The sequence below is a fragment of the Cervus canadensis genome, chromosome 1 (genome assembly GCF_019320065.1).
Source record: "Cervus canadensis isolate Bull #8, Minnesota chromosome 1, ASM1932006v1, whole genome shotgun sequence".
NCBI lineage: Eukaryota > Metazoa > Chordata > Mammalia > Artiodactyla > Cervidae > Cervus > Cervus canadensis.
This window is the reverse complement of record NC_057386.1, coordinates 17,700,820-17,718,831: the sequence shown is the minus strand read 5'-3', so window position 1 is coordinate 17,718,831 and position 18,012 is coordinate 17,700,820. Positions and strand designations below refer to the sequence as shown.

At 51.9% G+C, this 18,012-nt stretch overlaps 2 protein-coding genes across 7 annotated transcripts; both read left to right on the top strand.

The window, feature by feature from the left end:
* Positions 1-96: 96 nt before the first annotated feature.
* ACBD4 (acyl-CoA binding domain containing 4) lies at positions 97-8,883 on the top strand. Of its 6 annotated transcripts, none has more exons than XM_043466433.1 (11): positions 97-1,516; positions 1,621-1,718; positions 1,894-2,013; positions 2,262-2,382; positions 2,470-2,554; positions 2,826-2,946; positions 3,173-3,259; positions 3,557-3,627; positions 3,728-3,803; positions 4,493-4,632; positions 8,516-8,883. In XM_043466433.1, the coding sequence occupies exons 3-11, from the start codon at positions 1,926-1,928 to the stop codon at positions 8,591-8,593; spliced, it is 867 nt and encodes a 288-aa protein (XP_043322368.1). In that variant the 5' UTR covers positions 97-1,516; positions 1,621-1,718; positions 1,894-1,925; the 3' UTR covers positions 8,594-8,883. The 6 variants fall into 6 exon arrangements, with proteins under 6 accessions (XP_043322368.1, XP_043322339.1, XP_043322361.1 ...); XM_043466404.1 differs by lacking the exon at positions 8,516-8,883 and adding an exon at positions 7,264-8,013 and having other exon boundaries at positions 97-1,408; XM_043466426.1 differs by lacking the exon at positions 8,516-8,883 and adding an exon at positions 7,267-8,013.
* A 2,858-nt stretch (positions 8,884-11,741) lies between these two features.
* On the top strand, positions 11,742-15,023 carry HEXIM1 (HEXIM P-TEFb complex subunit 1). Its single transcript, XM_043466338.1, has one exon. The coding sequence runs from the start codon at positions 12,428-12,430 to the stop codon at positions 13,403-13,405; it is 978 nt and encodes a 325-aa protein (XP_043322273.1). The 5' UTR covers positions 11,742-12,427; the 3' UTR covers positions 13,406-15,023.
* The last annotated feature ends 2,989 nt before the right edge of the window (positions 15,024-18,012 follow it).

Sequence of the window (18,012 nt, the reverse complement as noted above, 5' to 3'; positions counted from 1 at the left end):
GCGGCGCGAGGCGGCGGCAAGGGGGGCGGTGACCCTCGGCAGGGAGCGGGGCACTGGTGCACAAGTGGGGAGGCGACCTGGCCCGCGCCCCCGAGTCTCCGCGCTCGCCCTCTGCTCCTGAGTCCTCCCTGTTCTCCGAGCGGTCCTGGGATCCTGGCCCTGTGCGGAGCCCCCATGGTGCTGGGGGAGGCTTCGGAGGGGGGCGAGGACTGCCGTCTCGCGAAGACACCCTCTTCCTTCCCCGGACCTGGGCTCAGTGCGGACTCAGGACCCCTTTCACCTCCCCCTCCCGGTCCTGCCCGAGGTCTCAGAAGGGAGCCAGACAGGGAATCGGGTCCGCGGCCGGCTAGTCCTGGGTCTAGGAGCTGAGCGGGGAGGCAGGGAAGCCCGAACCGGAGGGTTAAGGAGGGGGGAGGGGGGGGGACTGACTGAAGGCAGGGAAGGAGGAAGGCTCTGGCTATGACGTCACAGGATTAACCCTCTCTGCGCCCGGCCAGTTGCCGCCCCCAAAGGGGTAGAAGACTCGAAGCTGACTGGTTCTGCCGGGATGAGTCCCCGGCAGAACCGGGGAGTGGACGCTTGGGTCGGTTGATAGACCCCACCGGGCGTTTGATCGTCCTGGGACAGCCACCGCACGTCGCGTGGATGTCCTTGACATTAACGTGTGGGTGGGCGTCGACCACGGGTTCTGGTGACCGTGTCATGCGTGCGCTTACTTCATAAGAAACCACCAGCGTATTTGTGCACAAGGGGTGTGATATGATCTGCCTCTTCTGCAAGTGCCCTGGGTCGGGGGCGGAGAGCTGGGTGCACACCGCCACTCGGCGGCGGCCGGGAACTAGGCATCCCAAAGGTAAAACTTAAGTTTATCAGGACTTAGATTTGCCACCTACTGCTTTACTCCATTTTCAGGTAGCCCTGACCTGGAGGCTGCGTCCATACTGGCTTGCGTCTCCAAGAATATCCTCTCTGGATACCTCTGTACTTTCGATCTTGCAATTCCTTCCTCCAGGAATGACCTTCCTCGTTCTTCTCCTGGCTTACCCTTAAGCCTTCCAAAACTCTGCTCCAATGTCCCATCTGCAGAACCCTTGATCTCAAGACCTGATTGCCGTTTTATCCCCACGGTCTGGTAAGTGAAGGGCTGAATAGAGTGACTCGAATCTGCGGGGCCTGGGTTCAGCTGACTACGCGGTTTCCACCAGGGGGCGCAAGAGACAGCGTCATTTCACGACGTCCACCAGGGGGCGCTTTCTCCCGCCTCTGGCCGTCCGGGATTGGGGAGCCAACCCGCGGATTCGCCCCGCCTGATCTGGAGAGGCACCACTAAACTATTTGCATAATCTTGAAAGGGCTGCGCTGAGTGGTTGTGGTATAGAAGAGATTTGAAACGGGCTCTCTGATTGGCGTAAGTTTTCCCTCTTGCCTCGTGTCCCCATCCCGGCCCGGAGGTTGGTAGGAAGCCTCCGACTAGTGACGAGAGGGAACCTAGGTGTCCGGGCAGTGGGCCCTGAGGGTGAGTGCCGGGCGCCGAGAGGCTGAGCCGGGGTATGGGAGGCTGGGGTGGGAGACTGCTCGCCCCGCCCTGACTCCTCTCGGCTTGCCCGTTCGCCTGTCTAGGAGTCGAAGATGTGCATCTAGAGACACCGCGACCCTTGCCACCTGACCCACACACCGAGGCCCTCTTTGCCACCCTGGTCACACCCACGCTGCCCGGGGTAGGAAAAGGAGCCTCTTCAGTCGCAGCTTCTGACCTCCCGGGGCATCTCACTCAGGCCTCTAAAGAGCTTAGTTTGCCCCTCTGGAAAATGGACCAGTGGCTTACAGAGGCGTGTGCCAGGGAGGGGGGTGGAGGAACCTGGAAACTGCTCACCCACCGCCTCGTTCTTGCAGAGTCGCCCATAAGTAGGGCCCCAGGGCTGGAGATGGGTACCGAAAATGAAAGTCCAGAACCGGACTGTCAGAAACAGTTCCAGGCCGCCGTCAGCGTCATTCAGAACCTGCCTAAGGACGGTGAGGTCACGGGGACCCACATTTGGGGACCAGAGGACCAGGGTCTGCCTCCCAGGGGACTCTGATCCTGGCAGCTTTTGCAGACAAGCCCCTGCATGTGTTGTCCTGGGGTTCCCCTCTGCCACCTGCCCCTGTCTATCTTTCCTGAGTGAGACCCTTCATCACCCCGCCAAGGGTGGTTCTCCCGCCTCTATCCTCCTGGAGCTGGGAGTGATACTGTCCCCCTCCACTTCTCAACTCCTGCCCAGGCTCTTACCGCCCCTCCTACGAAGAGATGCTGCGGTTCTACAGCTACTACAAGCAGGCTACCATGGGTCCCTGCCTCATCCCCCAGCCTGGGTTCTGGGACCCTATCGGACGTTACAAATGGTGAGCTTCCCATCAGCTGGGCAAACAAGTCTCAGCTGTCAATCAGCCTTTCACAGCCCTCCGCCCCTCCCCCACCCCCATCCCCAGGGAAGCCTGGAACAGCCTGGGCCAGATGAGCAGGGAGGAGGCCATGTCCGCCTACATTACCGAGATGAAGCTGGTGGCACAGAAGGTAGGGAGAGGCTGCAGGCTCCTCCCTGTGCCCAAGCTCTCAGCCAGGTGACCTGCACCCCCTTCCCCCATTATGTTTCCTGCACGCTGATACATCTATGGAATTCCACCTTCATGTTGTTCCCCTGCCCCTGCTTGACTCTGGTCCCTGACCGGGCACAAGGTGGAGGGATATGATGGCAGCAGCAGGGTGGGGGTGGGCCAGCTCAAGGGGGTAGGAGGGCAGTGGTGGGAGGGGCCAGCCTTTCCCCATTAGACCCCCTCCCACACAGGTGATCGACACAGTGCCCCTGGGCGAGGTGGCAGAGGACGTGTTTGGTTACTTCAAGCCCCTGTATCAGGTGATCCCTGACATGCCGAGGCCCCCGGAGACATTCCTGAGAAGGGTCACAGGTCAGGCCCCCAGGCTGGGAGCTCCACAAAGATTGATGGAACTGTCTTAGGGGGCTGCTCAACTGGAGGGGAGCCTGGAGGCAGAGGGCTCTAGAGATGTTCCAGTAAGGACCCCAGGTAGTGCCCCGTTGCGGTGGGTCTCAGACAGAGTCCCTGGCTAAATGGGGAAGGGGAGCAGGGGCCTGATCTCTTCCCAGCCCCACTTGTGGGTGCTGTGTCTCCACAGGTTGGAAAGAGCAGGTACTGAATGGAGATGCTGAGGCCGCCCCAGAGCCTCGCTGCCTCCCCAAGGAACCAGCACCCCCAAGCCCAGGTCAGTGTCTGGGTGGGAAGGGCAGAGGGCCAGGCCAGAGGTGGGAGGCAGCGTGGAGGGGAGCAGGCTAGATGCCGCGCTGTGCCTGTCACACTTCATGCCCACAGACACTGAGACCCCTGTGCTCCCAAAGGCAAGAGGCAGGTTCTGGGATCCCTGTCCTCTCAGGGACCCATCGGTGCTTCTTGTGGTAGCATCTTGAGGGTCCCCTGAACAGGTGCCTCTGCCCAGGTGCACACCCTTCCCCTCCTTCCATGGCTTCCCTCCTGCCACTCACCCTACTTCCCTCCTCCTCAGAGTCCCAGCCACCCCGGGACCAGGACTCCGAGGTTTTCTGTGATTCTGTGGAGCAGCTGGAGCCTGAGCTAGTGAGACCCACTCCCATCCCTCCCTCTCCCCACCCCACTGGGCCCTGGCTGCTCCCACCACCACCCTCCCCTCCGTGGACGTTGTGACTCTTCTCTGCAGGTTGGGGAAGAGCAAAGGGGCGCCGTGGGAGGAGAAACTGACACCAGAAACAGCCCCGAGCCTCCTGCAGAGAGAGGTGAGCCTCCATCTGACCCTTTGCCCCATGGTTCCAGTGCCTGGGGCCTTCCCCTGGCTGCCTTCATGGGCAGAGGTGAAAGTCCAGCGCTGGGCACTAGAGAGCGCAGCCTCTGCCCGGGAAGGGTTGCCAAAAGCCAGACACTGGCCTGGAGGAACAAAGTCCCTGCCTGGCCTCCCCTCCAAGGGCCACCAGGAGTCTCCGTGCCCTTGGCTGGCACTGAGTCAGGGCAGCTGGGGTAGAACTCCTAGACCAGTTCCCTCATCTACACCTGCATGGCCTTGGGAGTCATCCTTTCTCTCGGGGTCCCCCATTTGGGACCTTTCAAGGACGACGAGCTGAGTTCTGCCTTATCTCTTCCTAGAACTTCCAGTGTGCCGCGTCCCGTAACAGGCACTTTCATAAATATTATCTCCTTCATTCCTCAGAGCGAGCAGCCCTGTGAGGGAGAGGACATGATTTTCAGATGACAGACAAGGCTTAGAGAAGTTACTGACTTGCCCAGAGCCACAGAGCTAAGTGGTAGTGCTGGGGTTCGAACCCCTGGCAGTCCATTAGCTGTATGCATGGACTCTGTAAGACTCATACTGGGCACAAAGGATGGCATTCTACTGACTCCTCCGGGCCCTGCCCCAGCCTGCCCCCAGCTGAGTTGCTTCCTGCATCCCCTCCCTGTCTGTACTCTGCAGGGAGACTGGAAGGCCCCCTTCTGGGGCCCCAGGAGTTGGACTCGTGGCTGGTGGGGACAGTCCGTGCGCTGCAGGAGAGCATGCGGGACGCCCAGGGGAGGCTGCAGCGCCTGGAGAGCATGCCTGTGCCCGCCGAGCAGGTGAGCCCCCTCTGAAGGTCCAGGGCAAGACTAGGGCAGAATTTTGAGGGTCTCTATGCTGGACTCCTCAGCCAGCCACTTCTGTCTTTGTCCCCCCATCTCTACCTGCCCACAATTCTGCCTTCTCCAGAGAATGGTGTGGCTTATGGGTCAGGCCAGGAAGTCAGGGGGTCTAAAGTGCTTCCAACCTGGAAGGGAGAGTGGGAGAAGCCCTCCTTTCCTGCTCTTACCCCCACCCCGTGCCAGAAGGGAAACCGAGGACAGAGGGTATTCCAACAGTTGGAGGGGCTAGAACCTGTCTGCTCTTTGCATTGGGGCTGGGAGGAGGTCCCTATTGCCCCTCTGTCAGGACTTCTGTTCCCAGACTTACTGTCTTCCCCTCCCGTCACATTGAGCCCTTGCACCCCTCACTCCCTCCTCCCGACTTCTAGATCTGTTTGCCCCTGACACCTCTGCTTCTGCAAAATAAATAAGAGCAGCCATTTCTGGAGCCCCGGCTGTGTGCCAAACATGTTACCTGCATTACCTCACTTTATCCACACACACACACACACACACACACACAAAACAACGAAATAGGTTTTCTTTTCATTCCCCTTTTACAAATGAGGAAACTAAAGCTCTGAGAGGTTGAATAACTTACCTCAGGGCCTGGAAGTAACTCACACAGCCTGGAAGAACCCCACAGAGCTGCTGTGAGGCTTAGATGAGATAATGCATGTAGGTGCTTCCGAATGGGGCTCATTGTTACTATTAGCATTATTATTAATTGATGGAGCTGGGAGTGGTCCCACTTGTATCTCCCTCCAAAGCTGGCATCCACCATTAACTCTGAATGAGTCTGTTCTTGTGAAGCCTGGAGCTGTGGGGGCAGGGGATGGCTGAAGTCCTGGATATGGAGGAATCACTCAGGTGACCCTTTGTCCCCTTGGCACAGAGGAATTCATAGGAATTTCCTCAGATCCACAGTGGCTAACATTTCAACACTCACCCCTGCCTCGCCGAGGTTTTACTAATATTTTTTGTTTACCTTTTACTAATTTTATATGCTGAATATTTCCACCCTGAGATACCTGGATTTACATCTCTGAAAATAAGAACACTTTACTACCTAGCAAAAACATTTTATCGCACACCACAATTCCTTTGTATCATCAAAAACACAAAATGAAGTTGCTCAGTCGTGTCCAACTCTTTGCGACCCCATGGACTGTACCCTACCAGGCTCCTCCATCCATGGGATTTTCCAGGCAAGAATACTGGAGTGGGTTGCCATTTCCTTCTCCAGGGGATCTTCCTGACCCAGGGGTCGAACCCAGGTCTCCTGCATTGTAGGCAGACACTTTACCATCAGAGCCAACAGTCAAATACAAAGTCCAGATTCAAATCGCCTTTTCCAGCTTCCCTGTCTGTCCAGGCCAGGAGCCTCTGTCCTTAAGACTCTGTTAGTCTAGATAAGTCCCTCTTCCTTGCTACTGACTTGCTGATGAGACTGGACAGTAGTCCTGTAGACTGTACCACTTCTGGAGTCTCACGACAGCCCTGTGGCTAGATTACATGACCAGATTACATCAGAGGTGATATTCTTTCTTCACATCAAAAGACACAGAACTGGATGTCCTACCATGAATATTCCTAGTGAGGATCACAGGAGGGATGAAGGGGTGACAGTCTGATTCCACCACTTGGAGCCAGGGAATGTCCCAGTTCCCCGTCAGCCCTATTTGACACACAGCTTTTGACAAGTGATAGATAATCCTTGCTTGGATCAATAATTTTTTTTTTCCTTTTTTATTTTTTTGGATCAATAATTTAGTTAATGGTTTAAAAAATGTGGACTTTTCTATGATTCCTTTAACATTTATCAGCCGGCATTTTTCTGTAGAGTTTCCCTGACCATCTAGGATTTCCCTGAAATATGGTGCCTTATGGCAGGGCAGAATAAGTGCCTAATTCTTTCTCTTTAATTATCTATTTTTAAAGTAAGGAGTTGATTTAACAGCCACCTCAATGGTGATAAATTTCCAACTTACTCTTTTATGAATTTATGGACTTTAAAGACTCAGTATTTCAGTCAACTGCAATCATTCTTTTTGATGCCCAGACTGTCACGATTTTGGTTAAGACCCTCCCTTTCTAGCTGGGTCCTATGTTCTTGTAATATAATCTCATTAATCCTTAACAGCTTCCTTACTTCCTGGTATAAGACATCCCACATTCAATTCCACCTTCCCTGCTCCAGACCTGAAATCTGCCACTTCTCCAAGGAGCCTTGCTTCCTTTCAATAGATAATGGGATTTAGAAACTAAAATCTGAACACCCTGGGTCTTCATTGGAAATGTGGCACACCCTTTACGATATGGGGTCTTGAGGCCATATCAGGCTTTGTGGCCCAGAGGAGATGACCTCCGAGTCAGTTCCTCCACTCTTTTTGGAACCTTGAATTGCCGTGGTAGGAAGATAGGGGAGGCAGTTGGGGCTCAATGTTTCAGGGACAAACCGGGAGCCCCAATCTTCAGACTGGGGAGAGGGAGGTAGCAGCTCCCACTTGAGTTTTGGAAGCAGGTCCCTAAGGAGGGCCTAGCCTGAGCTGAGGCCTGGGCTGGTGCCTGACTGTCTCCTCTTGGCAGCAGATGCCCCTACCCAGTGCCAGGCCTTGGCCCCTCAGGCTTTCCGGCCCCACGCTGATCTTCTTCCTCCTGTGGCCCTTCATCGTCCAGTGGCTCTTCCGACAGTTTCGGACCCAGAAGAGGTGACTCTCGATGGGGGAGTCTGCAGCCAACAGGAGGCTATGAGCCCTGTGTTCTGCTGTGCCCAGCCTTCCTAGGGTTTAGGAGAGCAGCATTAACCCCCGTTCTCACCCCGCTTCCCGCCCCAAATAGTGTTCGCCTTGACACCCCTCTCCTCGTGTGGGGGCCAGATAAGACTCTACTCTTTCTGCAGCTCCACAGGGACTGTCCCTTCTGTCCCCCTCGACCGCCTCAGGCTCCCTGGGGAGACTGCCCTTGTGGAGCAAGTCCCCAGTTCGGGGTGGGCGGGTGATCCAGGGGCGGAACTACCGGGTCTCAGCCTCTGCCCTCCCCACCCTCTGAGTCACCTGACTCCTCTCCCAACCCAGCCTCTCCCCGAGGAGGCTCAGCTCTTGGGCAAGTTGGGACTTCGGCCGGGCCCTGGAAGAGTGATTGGCTGGCGGGCTGTGGGAGGGAGGCCAGGAGGCTCGACCGAGTTGGGGAAAGGCGGAGAGAGCTGGCCCCGCGGGAGGGCAGTCAGCTCCTTTTGGCTGGCCGCCCTATCCGCAGAAATACTCAGGACGTCCTCACTAAAGATGCACTTACAAAAGAAGTGTTTCACTAAATAAAATAAAACCTTCATCTTCTGCCGTCTGGGCTGCCACGGAGTGAGGCGAAAAGCGCATCCGGGACGCGCGAGGTTCAGGTCCCTTCTGTGGCCGCTCCCCTGCTGCCGTGAACGACCTCGAGACGCCAGCGGTCTGCGTTCCAGAGGGAGCATTTCCCCCCTCCCGGGCCTAGTGGAGGGAACACAGCCCCGGGTCTGCAGGGGAGGCGGAGCGGGTGCTGGGGGCGCCCTGGGCGAGGCCCCCAGCAGCTGCTGGGGGTGGGGCCACGGTCAGAGCCCCGCCCCCTGCCCTGTCGTGAGTCGGGATCGCGCGGGGGAAAGCTGCGAGCTAGGGGCGGCGGGAGAAGAGTCCGGCGGGCTCGGGCCTAGGCTCCATTCCCGCCCGAAGGGAAGGGCGGCCGCTCCCTGCTCCGCGCGCCCGGCGTAGGGTCGGGGGCCGAGATCCGGGCCCCGGAAGTGCCCATTGCCCGCTTCCCCCTCCTCAGCTGCTCTCTCCCTGTGACCTCTGCGCTCTGGCTTTTCCAGGGAACTTTCTGGAAGGCCAAGGACGGCGGGAGCGTCGTCCCCGCGTCCCTCGTCGGGGTGGGTCCAGTGCCAAACTGAGCAGAGACCTCTGGGAGCCGCTGGCTGCTGCAAGCTTTTGGGGCTACGAAATCTTGAGTTAATCCCTGTGTTAAGGATGAAGAACTGGAGGGCTATGGAAGAGGGGCCAAACTGGTGCTGGGGATGCAAGCGCAAGCCAGCGCCACCACTTGGGCATACTAGCAGTGTGACTTGGGCAGGATTCTTTGCTGATCCTGGGTGCCTTGTTTGTGAAATAGCGATGAAGACATTTTCACCATAAGGCAGTCCTGGGGATTAATGACCAGGACATTAATGACAAAATGCCTAGCTAATATCAACGTGTGTGGCCTCTTGTTTCATAGAATTCTGTAATTCCACAACCTGTCAAGTCTGACCACTCCCCCCCCCCCCAATAGAACAAATGAGCCCATACAGCTGAACCAGGTTCAACAGACTGAGGCTGGGCTCAGTTGTACCTTCCAAATCCCCTAACTGAGGGTACCCAGGAGTCCTCTGGAGTCTGAAAATGTAGCAATTTGGAGGTCTCAGACTCCCAGTCCAGTTCTCTCCAAAAACTTTTCCTCAGGGAGCTCCCACTGTTGAGGAGAAGCTCTTGCTCCTGCGAAGCTTCTTGCATAGCTGATGAAGCAGCACAGGGGAGGGGCAGGCTTTTCAGAAAGACTTGAGTTCTCAGGGAAAACAGGCTAGGATGTTCGTCTCCAAACATCTGGATGTGCCTCAGGGTCACTCTTGCTTGCCTCTCCCTCTGGGCATGCCCATGACCGCTTCCCCACAAAACCACTCCTGAATCCCCAGACACGTCCTGTCTTGGGACAAGACACCTACTCGTCATATAATGTCCTGCTTCATGCCACTCTGCCTGAAAATGCTTCATGTGTTAGGCAGCCACGAAGTCACCTCCTCCATGAAAGCTGTCCACAATTCTCAACTCCTAAGCAACTTGGCTCACAAGCTCCTACCAGGATTTTCATCACCTGCCATTTTGGCTTACCGTAGGTTTGATGGCCTCTCTACACAGTCCTTGAATAGCACAAATGAAATTTTACTCATCATTGTGCCTTCTTATCCAATGTGAGATTAACCTGACAGTCCACTGGTTAAGACTCAGTGCTTCCATTGTAGGGAGCCGTGTTCTTTCCTTAGTGGGGGAACTAAGATCCCACATGCCTCCAGGTGAGGCAAAAAAAAAAAAAAAAAAAAAAGAGGGAGAAGGAAAGAGAAAGAAGGGCCAGAGGTTGGCTGAAAGTGTTGCAGAGGGAAAGGAACTAAATCGAGTTCTTACAAAAAAGGGATTTTGTGTTTGTGATAGAAAAACAGCATGGGGTGACAGAGACCTTCGCTTTAGCCGAAAGTGTCACTTGTCATGTGACCTTGGACAAGTCACTTAATTTCTGAGCTTTAGAGATTTCTTATCTCTAAAATGGAGACAAGAATCGCTACCCTGCCTAACTCACTGGGCTGTGGAGGGGCACATGGTTCTGTGTGCAAAGGAACGCTGTGCGGTGGAAAGCGGTTGGACTACAAGACAGGGCCGTTGATGAAGAAACAGAAGAGTCACGGTGTGTGGCAAATGGGAAAAACTGAGATTACAGGAAGATTTTCAGTTCAGTTCGGTCACTCAGTAGTGCCTTGATTCTTTGCGACCCCATGGACTGCAGCATTTAAGATTTTAGGCCTAAGTGATTTGAGTGGAGGGTTTCTGCTACTGCTGACCCTCAGGCCCTGTCCTTTGAGCGGAAGCCTGGAATCTAGAGAATTTTCACATGCAAAGTTATATCGCGCGCCGCTCTCCCCCCCCACCCCGCCCCCGCCCCCCCCCATGAATCTGTCCCACAGTTCTGGGCCAGAATCCCTCTGCCCCCATTTCTGGGCAAGGTTTCCTCCTCGGGGGAGCCTCTGGCTCTGATTCCCTGCCGGTGTTGCCCAGCGTCCACTGACAAGGAAGAGCCTCAGTGGATTAATCTTTCCAGTCTGTGGCTTCTCTCTAGAGAAGCCGGGGTTGATTATTTCAACTCAGTATCAATTTCGAACCCCTCCCCCAACAAAGAGGCTCATCCGCTGCCCTGGACTCCCATCCAGGCTCAGGAAAATTTCATGGTCGAAATGAAGAGACCAAGACGGCCCCAGGAGGCCATTTTCTTCGATAGAAGCTGAGGCCCGGGGAGGGAGAAGGGAAGCGAGGCCTTACATCCCGGGGTCTCGGGGGATCCCAGGGCGCACACCCAGCACTTCCCAGCGCCGGCGAGAGAAATCAGCCACGGCCCACCATTTTGCACCGGCCCCTGGGCGGGGGCGGCCGTGAAAGACTACGCTGGGGCTGAGACTCCGCCACTTTCCGCTAAGGGTCCCAGGGTAGTCCGGGGATGGACGTCACCCGGGACTCGAACCTGCTTTCTCATCTTCCGAGGCCTAGTCGGAGGTTGCTGCCGTAAAGCAGTCACACTGTCCCTTTAAGGCGGCACTTTTTATTCTTCATTTGTTTACCTCTTCGTGCGCTTTTTTCAAACAAAAAATGTGTTCACAATATCCTTCCGCAAACGTCAATCCCAGTCACTAATCAACACCTTGAAGCCATTCTTGTAATCTTAAGAATCGAGAATTAGTCGCCATGGGCCAACGTCTCTCTTTACAGAATTAAATACTCGTTTACACTTTAGGGACTACTTTTTAGGAGTAAACCATTCTCGTTTAAGTTAACAAATGTTTGTGACCTTCAGAACCTTTCCGCTGAGAACAGAATAGGATAATAACCTTTAAGAAGCACCTTTTCATAAAAATATTCTGTGCAGGCCCTCACAGGCCATCGAATCTTCTTGTATTCCTAAAGCAGAATGGTATGGTCCAGAACCCGCCCCATCTTCTCCGCGATTGGCCTTCCTTCCTCGGCGAGACGTGTGCCTTTTGACCAATGGGCGCTCACGTTTCTCTAGCGAGGGCTAAGCGATAGAAGGCGGCGGCCTGGAAAACGCCCCCTACGCGTCCTGGGATTGGCTACGTCGCACGGCGCGCGAGGACGGCGGGCCTGAAAGATGAGAACTACGACTCCCAGCTCCCCGCGATGGGGACTCCGTCACGCATGCGCATGGGCGGGGCGGACCGGCTTCTATATAAAAGGGGCGCAGAGGGCTGGGAGGCAGCAGTTGGAAGTTGGCAGGTGGAGAGGCAGGTTGGGAGGGGAAGTTGGGGGAGGAGGCGGAAGAGGAGCTGTCGGAAGGGGGAGGAGGGAGGGAGGGAGGAAAAAGAGGAGGAGGCGGAGGAGAACTGAGCTGAGCAGAGCATCGAGCCAAAGGGGAGATGAGTTTGTCTGTCCTCGGCTGAGGCTCCGGCCGGGCCTAGGGAACGGGGAGCTCGGCTTGGAGCGACACCCGTGGAAGTGGGAGGAGGTGGCTTTGGGACTTTAACCCCTTGTAGGCTCTGCGGCAGGGGATTTAACCCTTTGTGGATCCGGCCCCTCGGAGTCAGCGTCATCGGGTAGTTTTAACCCCTTCGGGGCTGGGTTTAACCCATTGGATTTAACCTAATCATCTTGCCCAGCAACTTCTCGATCGCGGGGGCGGTCTGCAGGAAGGCTTGAAGCCCACCCCCTCTCCACATTACGTACTGTTCCTGCTGCTGCTCCCCCTTGGACCCGCTATCTGGTCGCGCTCTGGGCGCTTAACCCTTTACTGACTTGAGCGCCCCCAAATTGCAATTGGAGTTTGCTGACAGGAGGACTGGCTAAAGGCATCACTGCAGGAATTACAGACCGAAGAGGACTGTGTTGGACATTTTTGCAGAGAAAAGCAAACCTTTCTTTCCTTAAGGACTTACAGCCAACATTCTTCAAACTTCGAGAAGAAGATTCTATTAGCAATGGCCGAGCCACTCTTATCAGAGTATCAGCACCAGCCTCAAACTAGCAACTGTACAGGTGCTGTTGCTGTCCATGAAGAACGGAACCCTGATCGCCCCCCAGGCGCGGAGGAGCGGGTGCCGGAGGAAGACAGTAGGTGGCAATCGAGAGCGTCCCCCCAGTCGGGTGGTTCTCCGGGGCACGGGGGGGAAGGGAGCCTGGAACCCCAGCCGTCTCCCCTGAAGACCCAGGTCTGCCCAGAATCCAGCTGTCCGGAAGCGGGTGAGAAGGGCCAGAATGGGGACGACTTGTCCGCTGGCGGAGCTCCCCCGCAGCAGAGACAGGTGGGCAAGAAAAAACATAGGAGACGCCCCTCCAAGAAGAAGCGGCTTTGGAAACCGTACTATACGCTGACCTGGGAGGAGAAGAAAAAGTTCGATGAGAAACAGAGCCTGCGAGCTTCAAGGATTCGAGCCGAGATGTTCGCCAAGGGTCAGCCAGTTGCTCCCTATAACACCACGCAGTTCCTCATGGATGACCACGACCAGGAGGAACCGGATCTTAAAACCGGCCTCTACCCCAAACGGGCCGCTGCCAAGTCCGACGACACCAGCGATGAGGACTTTATGGAAGAAGCGGGTGAGGAGGATGGGGGCAGCGACGGGATGGGAGGAGACGGCAGCGAGTTTCTGCAGCGGGACTTCTCGGAGACCTATGAGCGGTACCACGCGGAGAGCCTGCAGAACATGAGCAAGCAGGAGCTCATCAAAGAGTACCTAGAGCTGGAGAAGTGCCTCTCGCGTATGGAGGACGAGAATAATCGGCTGCGGCTGGAAAGCCAGCGGCTGGACAGCCAGCGGCTGGACGGCGACGACGCGCGCGTGCGGGAGCTGGAGCTGGAGCTGGACCGGCTGCGCGCGGAGAACCTCCAGCTGCTGACGGAGAACGAACTGCACCGGCAGCAGGAGCGGGCGCCGCTGTCCAACTTTGGAGACTAGACTGAAACTTTCCCGGGGGAGGGGGCAAAGGGGACTTTTTACAGTGATGGAATGTACCATTATATACACGTGTATATAAGACAGCGGGCCTTTTTATGACACATAATCCGAAAAGAAATCCCCCCTGGCTTTGGTTGGTTCGGTCAGTTTAGCTATGATGTAGCTTGTGTGCTTTCTCCTGTTCTTTAATTATGTGAAACTGAAGGGTTGCTTTCCTTGTTTTCCTTTTAGGAGTTTTTTTTTTTTTTTTCTTTTTTAATGTGTAAGTAACTCGACCAGGTTATAATGCATTTTCTGTTAAAAATCTCCTTAAATGGAGCTATAAGGTGGCCAAATCTGAGAACCATTAAATTCATTCTAGTTATAATAAATATTTGTAAATGTAACATAGTTTGTGTGATTTCTAGAGCTAAGTCAAAGGAATACTGATTTATGTGATTGCATTGGGGGGAGGGGTAAAGGAAGCATTTAATTTGTCCGTTTTCAAAATAAGCCTTAATGGGAGAATTTTCAGTTTGCCCAGTTTTCCCTTGAATGGGTTTTAGTGTCCTACAATATACAGTTCCAGCAAAATATAAAGATTTAATTATCTTCACTACTTAAGTGTGTTATTTTCTAGTGCCTTCCTTTTCTTACTTGATGCTGGAGAAATAAACCAGCGTTGGGTGTTTGGGGAGTAGGAAGTAACTATGATCAGCAGCTTAAAATTTAATTCTGCTTCTCAGTAGCCATTCAAAAGTCTATTACCAAAAATGTAAACCTAATTTGGCCATTTGTCAGGCTGGACAACTGACAGCCTCATTTCACTCCTACAAGTGGGTTTTTAGTGATTTCCCCCACCTCTTCCCAGTAAGGCTGGAAGGAGTTCTTGGATGCCTCGGAAAGGCACTTATCTTGCTTGCTTAGTGCAAGCAATGGTTGAATAAACAGTTGTGAGGCAGCTCTTTAAGTTAAAATATTCAGAGGTAGGGAATATTGTATTTATAGAGGAAATGACCATTTGGGGCATTCCAAGGACTTAACCCTAAATGCCCAATACTTAAGTGCTCCCTATACCAAAAAAAAAGGAATAGGAGCTGTCCACCTTTCCATGAGACTCAAACTAAAATTAGAAATGCCCCCTCACTGCAAATAAAATGTAAAGCTTCTGGCTGAGCTAAGTTAAGTCCTTGGGGGGCCAAGTGGGAGCCCTGCACCATCCCTATACAGCCTCATTCTCAGTCTTCTAAACTGTGCTGATAGCTGCTTAGTCCTTGAGTAGTTCTACTCTTCAAAGTGCAGGAGGCCCTAGGAATTCCTTTCTGCCCCCAAGTCAAAATAGAAACTCTTAAGACTGTTCCCTCCTGTTATCATGATTACCCAGCCCATCTTTACCTGCCCCCAGTGTTCCCCTAGACCAAATGCATTGCTCAAATCACTAGCACAAGGCTTCTTTCACCTGGTTCCTTAGAAACAAAGGGGGCCTTGGGGTCCTTGAGCCCCATGGAATTGTATGTAGACTTGTATTATGTGTAGGTACTTCTGGATAGAGGGTTCTAGAGAATCGAAATTCTCAAACTCCTTGAAGGAGAGAGGGTTCTAGAGAATCGAAATTCTCAAATTCCTTGAAGGTTGGGGGGAAGCTTGCTTTTGCAACTAAACGAAATAGTGGAGGTGGTGGGAACTTCAAGAGTGAAATGTGCCTTATGATGCATGAGAAGCATACACAAATCCATGAATCAAGGGAAATTATGGCGGTTAAGACTGATTCAGGGCCTTCAAAGCTGGACTGAGGTGGCCCTATTCTGGCAGATGGTCCACTGGAGACAATGTATGATCAGCTTTTCCTTTGGCCTAAAAACTACATTAAAAGTCTATTTTGAAATAGTTTTCGTGTTTTTAATTTTCCTTCTGCCATGACGTCATACAGGAGTCCCAGAAACGGCTGCTTGGAAAAGCAGCAACACTGCCCTCTGGCTTTACAGTGCACAAGCAGGAGCCTCATTCTGACTGCACTACATGGGATGCAGCAGTGATGGCCTCTTGATTTCAGAACCTCTTCTTAATAAGATGGGTTTAAGTATAAAGATCTTGTTTTCCTATTATTCTTAGAAAGATTTGTAGTGCATTGATCATCAGGAAAAAAAAATGTTTTAAGTTTTAGGAGGCAAATTCAATCCAGTCTCTAAAATTATACAAATTTAAAGTAATTGTCATAATTTACTTTGATTTACCTTGAGATATGCAACTCTGAATTTTGCTTTCAAAGGCACCTGCATTTTATTGTATTTAATGTCCCTGGGTTGGGAAGATCCCCTGGAGAAGGAAATGGCAGCCCACTCCAGTATCCTTGCCTGGAAAATCTCATGGACAGAGGAGCCTGGTGGGCTGCAGTCCATGGGGTCGCAAAGAGTCAGGCACGACTGAGCAACTAACACTTACTTAATGTTCTCAGAATGATGTGGTTTGTGCAAAATTTCAATTTTCTATCAACACTTTCTAAGTGAAACACTTGACTAGCATACTGCTGCCGGGGCAGAGGGAAGACTCTGAGCTCCCTATACTACCAGGATCATGACAAATGATCCTCAAGTCCACTCGAGCCATTCACTAAAGGTATTTCTGCTAAACAATTTAAATAAGCTGTTCAAAGATCATGCTTACACATGAGCAATTTCAGTCGTTCTCTTTACTGAGGTCTGGGTATCCAGCAAGGGCAAAGCACTTCCCAAACTTTGGAGACAGCTGGCTGCAGCTTAATCCTCCTTTGAGCTAAGGAAAACTTGTCTCGGGATAGCCTATAACCTAAAGTGGCCCTCAGGAGATAGAGCCCTGATTTCTGCTTGAGTGGGAAAGCCAGGGAGTTTCAGATTGGTTTAGTTCTGAAAAATAGACAAGGTTTTTCTAAAGAGAGGAAACATAAAATTAGACCAGACTAAAGAGTCAAAATCCAGGTTCCTAGTTCTCCCTTTGATCTATACTAACAGTGCAAGCCTTAACACTCTCAGAGCCTCATTCTTCATCAGCAAAATGGGGCCATGCCTACATTACAGAACTGCTCCAAGGATTAGAGACAGCATGAAAACAGTCTATACAAGAGTAAGGTACCACTGATATTCTTAAGACCAGAGCAATTGCCCACTTGATCACTATTTTTAACTTTCACTTTGTTAAGAGTAAAATAAAACTCCTTTGCTTGGGGAAATGCAAAAAATATACTTTATCCTGGTGAATTCAAAAGAGAAATCAAAGAAATCTACAGAAATAAGCAAAATCCACAACTAAATAGTCTACTTCAGAAAACCAGTGTTCAGCCAAATATTTGATAATGTACTATAGATGTCCCCTGGCCACTTACACCAACAGCTAGAAACAAATATTCATAACAGTGTGATGGAAAAGCTGGCGAGAGTAAGAGTACTATATCTGTACCTATGTACACCTGAGTTTGTGGGTTTTCAAAAATTATTTTCCCCATTTCTCAAGCAAGATTGTAATAAAATTCCACTTTACTATCTCTTCTCATGTAAAGTGTAAAGGGCTGTTGCTAGAAATGAAAAGTAATTTCTAAAAGAAAATGTCAAATTCAGGCCCTGAATAGTGGGATCTGCTGACCAAAGGGCAAGTCACACTCTGTAAGACAAAATATATGGTCTAGAAAGTGAAGATTCAATATTTTGCCAATTCCTGCCAGTTTTCTTTGAATGTCGGAAAGCTTACAACATCATTTCTTGTTGAAAAAACAAAGGCAGATAAATAACATAGCTCTCGCAAATCCTCCTGAATAAAGTTTTTCCTGGGCTTTACTGAGAGGCAATTCAATTATGACAAATGATACAACACTGGTAACAGCAGGGATAATCCAAGTAGTTTACTAACAAATCTTTACACACCTCGAAATTCTTTCAAATGATTGAGCTGCTACCAGAAACAGCTGGTAAGTCTTCTGAAATAGCTAGTGTGATTCTTTCCCTCAGCACAGCACCAAGAACAGTTATAGTTGGCTTAAAATTTTCCAAAAAGAACGAAAACTTGAAGAGCATTGTAAACTCTCATCTGAAGGCACATTCTATTTGATACATCCACTGACTCTGTGAAGTGTTAAAAAACAACTCTGGGTCAACGGTAAGCAAAGATGATATTCCTGAAGGAAAATGTGAGAGCTCTAGAGTGTTCCATGCACAATTTGAGAAAACGATAGCATTACTGCTCTTGTAAGCTACTCAGTAGAACCTGCCCTAGCCTCCAGAGCGTCAGAGATTAATTTGAAGTTCTGAAGTCTGCTTTAAGCATGCACTTCTGCATACCTGGATAACCCCAGGACAACTTTCAGGCAAAGGCAGAGGACCAAACCGGAAGATGGAAGGAAATGTCGAAGAGGTCAGTTCTACTTTCTTCTCTAGGGCTTACTAAAATTGTATTTATTTAAGCAAACATTTTAACTTAAAAAGAGGAGAGAAAGAGAGGATGAGGACTAAACACAAAGTAAAAAAAATGTGGAAATCAAATAGTTCAGGAGTAAGAATTTTCATCCTGAATAAGGCTGCTGCAAAGAATCACTATTGTCAACAAATCCTGTTCACACACAGCCAATAGTCCCAGGAGCTGGCCATTAGGCAAATGTAAGC

Bases quoted from the DNA above. Each gene is read 5' to 3' on its own strand.
- ACBD4 (XM_043466404.1), top strand. From the start codon at position 1,926: ATGGGTACCGAAAATGAAAGTCCAGAACCGGACTGTCAGAAACAGTTC. The intron at 2,014-2,261 runs GTGAGGTCACGG...ACTCCTGCCCAG, and splicing joins TCAGAACCTGCCTAAGGACG to GCTCTTACCGCCCCTCCTAC. The intron at 3,804-4,492 runs GTGAGCCTCCAT...TGTACTCTGCAG, and splicing joins CGAGCCTCCTGCAGAGAGAG to GGAGACTGGAAGGCCCCCTT.
- HEXIM1 (XM_043466338.1), top strand. From the start codon at position 12,428: ATGGCCGAGCCACTCTTATCAGAGTATCAGCACCAGCCTCAAACTAGC.